The 12068-nt window shown below is 36.9% G+C and overlaps 2 protein-coding genes across 3 annotated transcripts in view; one reads left to right on the top strand and one right to left on the bottom strand.

The window, feature by feature from the left end:
• The first annotated feature begins 485 nt into the window (after window positions 1-485).
• The window catches only part of TTK (TTK protein kinase), an 83573-nt gene continuing 71990 nt past the window's right edge, over window positions 486-12068 (top strand). For both annotated transcript variants that reach the window (XM_006898430.1, XM_006898431.1), the window contains exons 1-5: window positions 486-624; window positions 6141-6363; window positions 6719-6825; window positions 9958-10101; window positions 11273-11387. In XM_006898430.1, the coding sequence (XP_006898492.1) occupies window positions 486-624; window positions 6141-6363; window positions 6719-6825; window positions 9958-10101; window positions 11273-11387 (728 nt within the window). The remainder of the gene's footprint in view (window positions 625-6140; window positions 6364-6718; window positions 6826-9957; window positions 10102-11272; window positions 11388-12068) is intronic.
• Window positions 5226-5510, bottom strand: LOC102869006 (U6 snRNA-associated Sm-like protein LSm5-like). Its single transcript, XM_006898436.1, has one exon. The coding sequence runs from the start codon at window positions 5508-5510 to the stop codon at window positions 5226-5228; it is 285 nt and encodes a 94-aa protein (XP_006898498.1).

Here is a 12068-nt window from a genome sequence, read left to right as displayed (position 1 = left end):
TAAACATTATTCAACATGAAGCAGATAAGTAAAACTTTTTCTTTTTTTTTTTTAAGCAGTGATTTTCTTGCTAAATCCAAGCAAAACTCATCACATTAAAAACATAGATGTTTGTGTATAAATATATATGTACATATTTATAGACAATGCACAGAGCAATAATACAAGAAAATAATTCCAAGAAAGTATGAAGGAATGGATTCAGCTAGTAGAAGAAAATCTTAAAAGCCACCAGTTCAATAGCTATTTTTGGGCAAAGAAAAAGTATATGTGGCCTAGCCGGAAACCTTGCTGAATTAATTACAGATTACTCTGTGTTTTTATGTAACTCCACAAATACTACCTGGATAAAATCTGCGTTTACATGTTTTCAAAAGAGTAATATTTGAGCCCCTTCCTTCCCAAATCACTAATGTTGACATCTCCCTTCCCCTTTGTTATGTAAATGACAATTGAGACTGAGTTCAATGTTATTTTCCTTAGAAATGGAGGCTGAAGATGTAAGTAGCAGAGAATTGACAATTGATTCCATAATGAACAAAGTAAGAGACATTAAAAATAAATTTAAAAATGAAGACCTCACTGATGAGCTAAGCTTGAATAAAATCTCGACTGATACAACAGGTAAAGTTTTCTTATTTTTTAGAGTTACAAATCTTGTGTTCCCTCTAAGATAAAAGGAATGACATGTTAATCATGGTGGTTGTTTGATAATGATCCAGAAAACTACAACTCATAGCAACCCTGTGAGCAACAGGTTAAACCTGGTGCTAACCTGTGCCATCCTCACTATCTCTAATATGCTTGAGCCCATTGTTATGGTCACTGTGTCCATCCATCTTGTTGGAGTCTTCCTTCCTTTCTCTGACCCTTTCTACTTTTTCTAGCATAATGTCCTTGTCCAAAGACTAGCCTCCTAACAATATACCCATGTTGCTTTTGTTGTTATGTGCCGTCGAGTCGTTTGCAACTCATAGCGACCCTCTGTACAACAGCCCTAAACCCTGCTCTATCCTGTGCCAATCGCATTGCCTCTGACACACCCATCCCGCCCGAATTTTTGCTGTTCTTGACTCAGAGGAGCTGCTAGTGGCATTTCCTTGTGGATAAACTTGGGGTTTTTATTTTCAGAAGTCCATGGGATAATCTGATTCATCTCCAAGGCCACAACTCAAAGACATCAGTTCCTCTGTAATCCTAATTTATTGTCCAGCTTTCAGATGCAAGGATGTAATTGAAAAGACTTGATAAGGAGCATTTTAGTAAATTTAAACTGAATGCATTGTCCTTTAGCAATTTGGAGAGGTCCTTGACAATCATTGTTCCCATATCTTTTGATTTCTTGATTGCTGTTGCCATGGTGTGTCATGTAAATTTTTGAGTAGTTGATAGTTAATTGTTAGAGATTAGACTCTCCACACTGCTCTTGCTGTTTTTACAGTTGATTTCAGGAACAGGATTCATTGCAATGGCTCCAGACCCATGAAAGTACGGGATTCTCTCCCCCGCCCTTTAAGAATAACTATATATGATTAACAGCAGAGATGTTTACTTTTGCTACTACAAAGATGGAAAGAAAAGTTGAGAGGCCTCTTTTAGCCTGAGACAACAGGCCTCAAGCCATAATCTTATGAATAAGATATATTGAAGATGGCACTTAAGAGTGAAAAATGAAGTTGAAACTAAGAATTCTTGGTCTTTAAAGACTTGTGTTTTAAGGGAGCTCTGGTGAGTTAGTAGTGAAGAATTGCCCTGCTAACCTGTTGGAAGCCACCAGGTTGGAAGCTCCTTGGAAAAAAGGCAAGACCACGATGAGTCATTTCCAACTCAATGATACACAACAACAGCATTACGTTTTAAATTTCATGTTGGTTGTTCTTGAAGGATATTGCTGTTTCTTCTGTGTTTTAATGTTAAGATGTATGGGAGACATGAGTACTGGATGTTGTAGATTTAGAAAATATATAAGTCTGTACTTGATTGTGCTGAACCTGAAAATTTGCCCTGGAGATATGCTTGTTAAAAGTTGTGGGCACGGAGGCTTGGTCTAGAGAAAAGATTAAGCTGCACAACTCTCTTTGTGCCTATTGCCAAGAGGGACCAGTTCTTGGAGAAGGACATCATGCTTGGAAGGGTGGAGGGTCAGCACAAGAGAGGAAGACCCTGAACAAGATGGATGGACACAGTAACTGGCAGTAGGGTCAGATGTGTTGGACATGGTAGGCTGGCTCAGGTTTGGGCTGGGTTCAGAGCCTTTGTTCATAGGGTTGCTGTTAAACATAAGAACAACATCCCCTGTGTTAGTGGATTTGCATTTGAATGTATTTCCAGGCCCACCTAGGATGAAAAGGTAAAGAAATTGACAATTTTAAGAAGGGCAAGCAGAAGGAAAAAGGGGCAACTGTTCCAGTTTTAAAACTGGAGCAAGCAGTTTGGCATTTGAGGCAGGGAAAAGTTGGTGCCCATCAGAGCCCCTTTCCAGGACTGGGAAGTTAAAGGAAACTCATGTCTGTACTCATTGATGATGACCATCTGGGTGCACTAGAGAGCGGAAGTGGGACACATGCACATGTATCCCACTGTATAGATGAGTAAAGAAGCCTTGCTGACCTGAGGAGCAGGGCCTCCTGGGGCAGTACCCTCTGGTGGAATTAGTAGAGAGACTTGGCCATCCCCATACTGTCCTTGCTCTTTTTACATGATGTCTTTCAATTTTGGTGTTGGTGAATAATACTGACTTTACCATATTGGATAACCAGACTGGAGTCCTATTTGGAAGTTGTCTGCAGCAGCCAATTGGATTCTATGAAGTTCTGTTTGCTAGTTCTGGTGAAGATTAGGGTGGAATGTTGACTCGCTAATGGGTGTGAGATGATGTGATTTAGCCTATTTAAAAACACATTTATTCGTTAATATGGGGCTAGAATCCAGTTTGGAAGTCATCTGCAGCAGCCAGTTGGATTCTGCTGAGGCTTGTTTGCTAGTTCTGGCTTACCTCCAGAAACTATGAATGTGGGGAAATATTCAAAGTTATACAAGTGTTCAGATCTTTTGTCATAGGGTCGGTATGAGTATTCTACACCTCAACAACACTCATCAACAATAGCGACAACAGAGAGGGAGCTCTGGGCCTAGTGGATAGAAAGTCATGCTACCAAGCCAAAAGTGGGTGATTTAAATCAGTGGCCCTCAGGCCTGGTTTTAATTGTATTTGGTCAAACATTGTTTTAAGTGGTACAGCACTGGTCTCTCCATTTGCTGTACAGATATTACTTGTGGTTGCTGTGATACTAACCACTGTGACACTGATGTGTCAGATGCAAAAAATGGTTACCCATGGTGGACAGTGTTTGGTGGAGCTCCCCAATTAAAACAAGTCTGGAAGCAGGAGTGGCATCCACTTCCGAAATTGCTTGCCTCCGGAAACTCTATGAACTTGGAGAAATGACGAAAGTTATACAAGTGTTCAGGTCTTTCATTCATCTTTCATCTAGACTCGATGGCACTCAGCAACACAACAACAAATACAATTAAAAACAGACCTAACTTGGAAGAAATATAGCCAAAATGCTCCGTGGAAGCAGAGATGACAAGACTTTAGTTTACATACTTTGGACATGTTATCAGCAATGAAGAGTCCTTGGAAACAAAGCCTGCTTAGAGGAGAGGGTCAGCTGAAAGAGGAAGGCCTTCAAGGATGCATGATAGTATGGTGGCTACAGCAAGCAGCTCAAACACAGCCAAGATTGTGAAGATGCTACAGAATCAGGCAGTGTTTCATTCTGTTAGGGTTTAAGTAGAGTCAGAATTGACTCGGTGATATCACCACCATATCACCTTCACTTTACCTTAAAAATTTCAAGGTTTGTCGTCAACACAGAAATCTCAAATTTTATATGATTTTTTTAATTGAAATTTTAATGAAAATTTATAGAGACTTTGGATTTTCATTCATTCATTCTTGCACATTTTCCTCCCTGCCCACCCCTACCCCCCCCAGTTGGTTTTTCCCTTTAAAAAGTAAAAAAAATTCGTTCATTATTATACAGTCCCCACCCGCAGCCCCAGTACACTCTACCATGCAGCTCTCATTCTGGACTCTTGCCATGAAAATAATACCTAATCATATATTCCTTTCAAACCATTTTCTCCCTCATCTGTTTCAATGCAGAATACATTATTTATGCCCTCTTTTCTTAGGTTCCCCCCTAGCCCCAATGTCAGCCCTACTTTATAACAGTGCATTATGCAGTATTTGTCCCTTTATGACTGAGATATTTCACTCAGCTTAATGTTGTCCAGAGTCACCCATTTTGTATAATATTTCATGAGCTCCTTGTTTTTCAGTGCAGCATAGTATGTGTTGTGTGAATAGACCACAGTTTCTCTATCCATTCATTTGTTGATGGGCATTTGGATTGTTTCCAACTCTTTGCTATTGTGAACAAAGCAGCAATAAACACAGGTGGCAGTTCTGGTTTCTTTAGTATATATTCCCAGTAGTGGAATTACTGGGTCAAATGTATTTTTATTTGCAACTTTATTTTTTTTTAATTTGCAACAAATAGATTTATTGAGAAAACTAAGCACAGGTTTTAAAATGTTGAATATTTTATATGAAACAGTGCTTTCCATTTAAATTCAAAAGAGGATTTAAATGATGATTACAAAACAGTATGTTTAAGAAGAATGAGTTTTAAAATAAAAATTATAGTGAGAAAGTCTAAGAAGATGTACAGCAAAAAGTGATCAATTTTTTCAATTTAATTCCTTGCTCTTTGCACATGTATATATGAGCTGTACATTTTGTTTGCTTGTAATAAAGGTTAGCAGAATTTGGGTTCAGTAGAAAAATCCTTCAGTGCCTGTTCTGAAGTTAATTTTGCTAGTAATCACTTCTAAGTGTTTTAAATACACTTGCTCAGAATCAAATGGTCACATAAATGACAAAGCAAATGGGCATAAAATGTGAGGAAAAGTAGTGACTAACTACAAATTTGCAGTTAACCAAAAAACATTTTTATTTTGGTCTTCAAATATCAAACTGTTTACTTTTCTCCCAAAATAATCATGATTAACTTATAAAAATTGGCATTTACAATTTATCTTAAAACATTTCCCTGTAACAGGAAACAGCATTACAGAATTTCAAAATTAAAAAGGGTTTTTTAAAAAAAAATAAAAATCCATGTTGTGCCTTTCTAAAACAAAACAGGAGCTAGCAATCAGTCAAGAAAATCCACTCCAGGTCCTTCTCCTCCAGGAACTCGCATTGTTATATTATTTCCATTAAGCAGAATCTGATATAATTTAGTAATTCTTCCTTCAGATGTGATTTCAAACTCAGTGACATCTTCCAAGACCATATTGACAAAGTCATCAAAACCTTGAAGCATGCCACCAATTTCCTTATCACTCTTCATCACAATTTGAATCCTTGATCCTATACATTTGTCCACAAGTTCTAGCGGCAGTACTTGCAATGGGTTCGTGGTAGCATTAGCAGCCATGGCTAAGCCGGAAGTGGCCTGCGCCTATTGGCAACTTTTTGAAAAAGCACCGTACAGCCTTCCAGAGTGTTTGCACCATTTTACACTCCCATCAACAGTGAGTATGGGTTCCAATTTCTCCACAGCCCCTCCATTGTTTGTTGTTTGCTGTTCTGTTAAATTTTGCTAATTTTACTGGGGTGAAATGGTATCTCACAGTTGTTTTTATTTGCATCTCTCAGAGCTAGGGATTTTGAACACTTTTCCATGTGTTTGTTTGCCATCTGAATCTTCTTTGGGGAAGTGTCTGTTCATACCTGTGCCCATTTTCAGTTGGGTTGTTTATCTTGTTGCGGTGCAAATTTCTTGGGATTTTTGCACTGCCTTCCCAGAAGAACACAGTTTTAATTAACCAGGTGCTTTACAGAATATAGATGAGCAGTCTCCTCCTATGTAACTTATTGCCTCTGAAAACCTGTTGAAGGGTCAACTGTGGGTCACTTCCGACTCTACAGCACAGAACAGCAACTTCTGTGAACAGTTAAAAATTTTAGAAATGTATTTGATACTGAGAATATAAATAGTTTGAGGAAAACATGTACTTTGGCATTTCTTTTTTTATCTTCTAAGATGTTTTTTCTCTTTATTTAGATAACTCAGGAACTGAAAACCAAATTATGATGATGACAAATAACCCAGAGGACTGGTTGAATTTGTTGCTCAAACTAGAAAGAAACAGTGTCCCCTTAAGTGATGCCCTTTTGAACAAATTAATTGGTCGTTACAGTCAAGCAATTGAATCACTTCCTCCAGATAAATATGGCCAGAATGAGAGTTTTGCTCGAATCCAAGTGAGATTTGCTGAATTGAAAGCGTATGTATTGACATTTTAACAGCATTTAACTAATGATATTACATAGTGGGTGACTAAATTACAAAAAGGCTGATGGAAACATTAAGAGTCCCCTCAAGGGAAAATATATTTGTTAATAATTAGTAAGTAGGGGTAAGCATAAACTTTATTATGTATATAGTTCTGCAAAAGTTACATATTCTAAGATTCTGCCTACAAAATATTTTAAAAAACAATTTGTTGCCATTTAACTTTAAAGAAAGAAAACAGTATTTCATGTCTTTTGGGAAACAGCATGAGGCACTATCCAAGTTTGATATCTCTTTTTCCTCCCCCTAATATTTGACTCTGAAATCTTTATTAAAATATTTTGCAGTATTCAAGAGCCAGATGATGCACGTGACTACTTTCAGATGGCCAGAGCAAACTTCAAGAAATTTGCTTTTGTGCATATATCTTTTGCACAATTTGAACTCTCACAAGGTAATCTGAAAATGTCAAATTCACATTTTAAATACAAGTCTTTTCCTATGTGATTTATTTTCTAATGTTAAATATATGTAGTGGAATTTGAGGCAAAGGTATTAAAGTTGATGATCAGCTAAGAATATGGGTGAAGAATGCCACCTAAAGGTAAATGGAGAGAATATCCATTACACTGTCTCTTCACCTTGTTAGGGGAAACAAAATATGTATAGAGGGTTAAATTGAACAAGTAGCTAAAGGAAGGCAGCTTGCTTAAGTATTTGTGGGATGAAAGATTTAAGTCACTTAAGCAAGAGTTTGATACCTTTTTCTTAGACTTTGGCTTTAAAACACTAAAATAACATTGAAATATACTTGCCCTTTTGGAAAAAAAAGTAACCTGTAGATATTTATTTTTCACTTGACTCTTAGTTCTCTGGACCTTATTTGGTAAGATCAGAGCCATTTCTGATGTGGCCATTCTTCACTCTTTCTTACTCAGTGAGATCTCTGGTCCTTTTTGAATTGGTCCTCCAACCATGTGTTTCTCTTTTCCTTCTTCCTTATTCTGCCTCAACTCTGATCCTGTTTTCCTCCGGTGATAATAAACAATGGCTAACCTAAACCGGAGTCACTGGCAAGTATTTCCAGGGTGAAAGTTAGAGAAAAAGTGTGTGTAAACTTTGAGAACCCTAAACTTCTACCTATTTAGATAGTATCCTAATCCTAGTTATCTGAATTTATTCTTCAGTCTGTATTTTATTTCATCAGCTGACTCGTAAAAATCATCCTTTTCCTAGCTAGAAAAAAAAATATTTCATTTCTCATAGTGTTGTTAGTTGCTGTCTGTTGTTGACATATACCATCCATTAAGTTGGGACCCAATCATAGCTGATCCTCCAGTGAGCTTTCAGAGGCTGTAAATTGCATGGAAAGAGATTGTCCATCTTTCTCTGACCAGTTGCTATTTAGTCAGTTCACTTCTGACTCTGATAAAGAATAGATCTACCCCAGGGGTTTTCGAGGCTGTGTCCTCTCAGAAGCAGGTTGGTCACCAAGTAAGCCCAACTTCAAAGACTTCTCCTGATGGGTTAAAAAACTGTAAACATTTTACCTGGTAGTTTGAACATTTGTGACTATACCACCAAGAGAGTCCTTCTAAATTTCTTTTCTTCGTTCAGACTTCTAAGATTTTCTGTTTAGCAGGGAGAAAAATGGACAGTCTCCTCCAGTGTGTTTTATAGCTTTTGAAAGCCAGCTAGACACTCAGCTGTGAGTCACTTCCATCTTGATGACACACAAAACCAATAACAAATACCTTTCTTCTATTTACTTTATTTGAAGTATTCTTTTCTGTGAACCCCACATAAATATTGAAAATTTCAAAATGCATTATGTATTAAGAATTATATACAGAAAGTGGCCTCAGGATAAAAATTGTGATTCTTTTGAACAAGGTTAATAGATCGGCTTGCAGGAAATATACAACATCCTTGAAGTCCTGTAGACAGTGTGGTGCATGAATATATTTTATTTCATTAGGTGCCATTAAGTTGAGTATGACATAGCGACCTTATGAACAACACGTCTGAACCCTCTTCTATTCTTTTTCAATCCATCTTGTTGAGATTCTTCCTTGCTGTTACTCTACTTTTCCAAGGAAAACCCTTTTCTGGTAACATGTGCAGAATATGTGAGATGAAGTTTCACCATCCTTGTCTCCTAGGAGCACTCTGGTTGCACTTTTTCTAAGACAGATCTGTTTGTTTTATAGGAATCTATAAAACTGAAATGTCAGATCCACTTATATAATTTCATGAGAAAGGAGCAGAATCTTGATCAGCAACCTCAGTCCAAAGCTAACCTCATTCCTCTAGCCCTTTTACTTTTAACGGCAGTCATCTTTCCCACCACACTCCATACATTGTTGTGTGTTTGAGAATTCATTGTAATGACCACATAGAGATCAAAGACCATACTCACAATAGCTAGTAGTAAGAAGTTGCACTGCCATCCTGAAGGCATGTGTTTCAAATCAACAGCTGGCACAAACTAACAGGTTAATAATTCAGCATTAACTTAGGAGTAATAAAACAGAGTTCTTTGATCAGGATAGCTTTCTTTTGAGTTTCCTCACAGTCCTTATCCTAGCCTCTGCATTGCTTGGGAAGAGTTATGAAACACTTTAACTTCTGCCTGTGCTGCAGTTCAAACCCACCAGTGGCTTCCAGGGAGAAAGATAAGCAGTCTTCTCCCATTTAGATTTACAACTTTGGAAACCTGGTGGAGGGTCATTATAAGTTAGAAGTAAAATCAGCAGCAGTGGTTATAAATTACTTCACTATACCAGGAAGCCTTTGACTGAAGTACTTGACTCTTACCAGCCTAGTCTGTTGCTACTTCCATCATCACAGTTTTCTGTCTCCTATTACTGGAATCTCTCAGATTAAGGATTCTGCATCTGAGGATGCACCCGGCTCTTGGTAATGTATTCCCCATGCAGAGGTACTGTGCATCTTATTTACATGTAGCTCTAGTGATGAGGAATTGCACTGCCAGACCAAAGGCCATCCTTATGCTACTCTTGCTCTTTTTCTACTGTATTATAACAGATTGAACCTCATGGAACTGTCTAGAGCTTAGTTTTCCTTCTCAATAAATTCTGCAGGTTTTCTTCTTTTCTGATTGGCTTTTGCTGTGTATTCTGCAGTGAAGCTAACTAAATCTGTCACTTGTGAAATGGACAGTAAAAAGAAATACATTGAGAGGTCTAGTGGTAAGAAACTGAGCTGTAAGGCATACTTCCCAAAGGTATTCAAATCCACCTGTCTTAGGGAGAGGATTAACTGCCTCTGAAAACCCACTGGTGGCTCATCTATGGGTTGATTCTGACTCAAGGGCACACAACAGCAACAGTAGTGCAGAATTAAATATTGTATAAGGAATTTGAATTTGAATTAACAGAAGAACTTGGAGTAACATTAGTGAGAAGTGAGAGATTGCTTATTTATCTATAGAATAAAGTGAATGAACTTTAGGTTAAATTATGCTGGCTGAACGTTTAAAATTTTTTCCCAGGTTCTGATGAATAAGTATCTGGTTAGGTAAATATTGTTGCATTAGAAAAACATTTTCCTTTTATCTTGTTAGGTAATTTCAAAAAAAGTAAACAGCTCCTTCATAAAGCTGTGGAATGTGGAGCAGTACCAATAGAAATGTTGGAAATTGCCATAGAAAATTTTAACCTCAAAAAAAAGCAACTACTTTCAGAGGAAGAAAAGAAAAATTTATCAGGTAACCCTAGTAATGTCATTGTGCATTAATATTTTTCTGTAATAGTGCTATAAATAAAGATTTAGAATAATACAGAAAAATATCATTTATATAAGACACTTAATATTTAAACTTAAACCTTAGTTGTAAAGGACATGTCTTCAAGGATTCCTTATGTAAAATTTAACTTTTGTTTTTTTTCAAATAAATTCCTATTGGAGCACATTAAAAACAATGAAGTTAGCTTTAAGTAAGAATGTTTTACTTTTAATATTGGCAAGAAGGGAACTCTTGTTGTTGATGGGATTGTAAAATGGTACAACCACTCTGGAAGGCAGTTTGGCATTTCCTCAAAAAGCTGAACATAGGAATTCCATATGACTCAGCTATTCTATTACTTGGAATATACCCTGAGAAACTGCAAACCAATGGAGACTTGTACACCAGTGTTCATCGCAGCAGCATTCTGCATCGCAAGAACATGGAAACAACCCAGATGTCTAATTATAATTGAATGGATTGAGAAATTATGTTACATTCACACAGTGGAAAACTACATAGCACTCAGGGACAATGATTTTGTAAATTATTACCTAACTTAGGGGGGACTGAAAAGTAATAAGCTGAGTGAAGTAACTCAGTCTTACAAGGATAACTAATGTATAAAACCATTATTGTAGAATGAGTATAGAGATCCAAGGGCAGGTAAACGTGGAAGCAGGGGGAGGGAAGGATTAAATCATGGTATTGTACAATTTGATGAGTTGAGGGGGTGAGGAAAATTGAAAGAATTAGTTTGGAAAGCAATATATTTGAATGTTGTAAATAAACTAGTATAACTAAACAAAAAAAAGGCTTCGATAAATAATGGAAAACACAGTGCATATGAATGATTGTATAAAACACAATGTACATGAATGAAACACATGATTGTATGAAATTCAGTAAAAAACATTGATTTAACACATACACAAAATTAAGAATTGCCAGTTATCTTAAGGAAACTTTTTCTTATTTAGATAATTGGAAGACAGTAAATGATATTAATCACATATTTATATTTACATATTTTATTTGGGAAAATAAACTTTTAGTTGGCTTTTAAAATACTCTTATTTGTGAGGGCTTTGTATGTGTATAATGAATGTATATTCCTCATGTTCTTACAAGTTTAATTTCAAAATTTTTACAGTTTCTACTGTATTGACTGCTCAAGAATCATCCTCCAATTCACTTGGTCATTTACCAAACAAGAACATCAGTTGTGATTCCAGAGGACTGACTAATAAACCTAGATTTTCGTGTGGGTAAGGAAACAATAATTTTTAAATGAATAGTGTGTGTGTGTGTGTGTGTGTGTGTGTGTGTGCGTGCGTGTGTGTGTGTGTATGTATGTAGTTTTTTTAAAAAAGAATTTTAACCCAAAAAAACCAGCACAGCTTTTTATTGTTTTAAGTATAAGTTAATAGAGCAAATTGGTTTTCTATTGAACACTAGTCACTTTCTTTCAGGATGTTGCTTATAGTCACTATATAACAGGACTCTTCCCTGTCACTGTTTACTGTTTAACTTATCTTTCTGTCCTGTCCCTTCCTTCCATCTAAGGATATCTATGTTGCCCTATTGGATTTATATGATTGATTAATTGATTGTTCCAAGGAATATATACCTTTGTGGTATGGTTTACTTTATAGACCTATATATTGTTTAGCTTTTTAAACACACAGTATATGTTCTTGTTGTTATGTGCTGTCGAGTCGTGTGTGACTCATAGCGACCCTGTGTACAACAGCCCTAAACTCTGCTCTGTCCTGTGCCAATCGCACTGTCTCTGACACTCCCATCCCGATAACCCCAGTCACTGAATCAATCCATTTCATAGAGGGCCTTGCCCTCCTGCGCTGTCCCTCCACCCTCCCAAGCATGATGTCCTTCTCCAAGGACCGGTCTCTCCTCACAACATGTCCAAAGTATGTTAGATGGAGCCT

The sequence above is a fragment of the Elephantulus edwardii genome, unplaced genomic scaffold (genome assembly GCF_000299155.1).
Source record: "Elephantulus edwardii isolate Elephantulus edwardi_28Jun2011 unplaced genomic scaffold, EleEdw1.0 scaffold00229, whole genome shotgun sequence".
Classification (NCBI taxonomy): domain Eukaryota; kingdom Metazoa; phylum Chordata; class Mammalia; order Macroscelidea; family Macroscelididae; genus Elephantulus; species Elephantulus edwardii.
The sequence above is the reverse complement of the archived record's forward strand: the minus strand, read 5'-3'. Positions and strand labels throughout refer to the sequence as shown.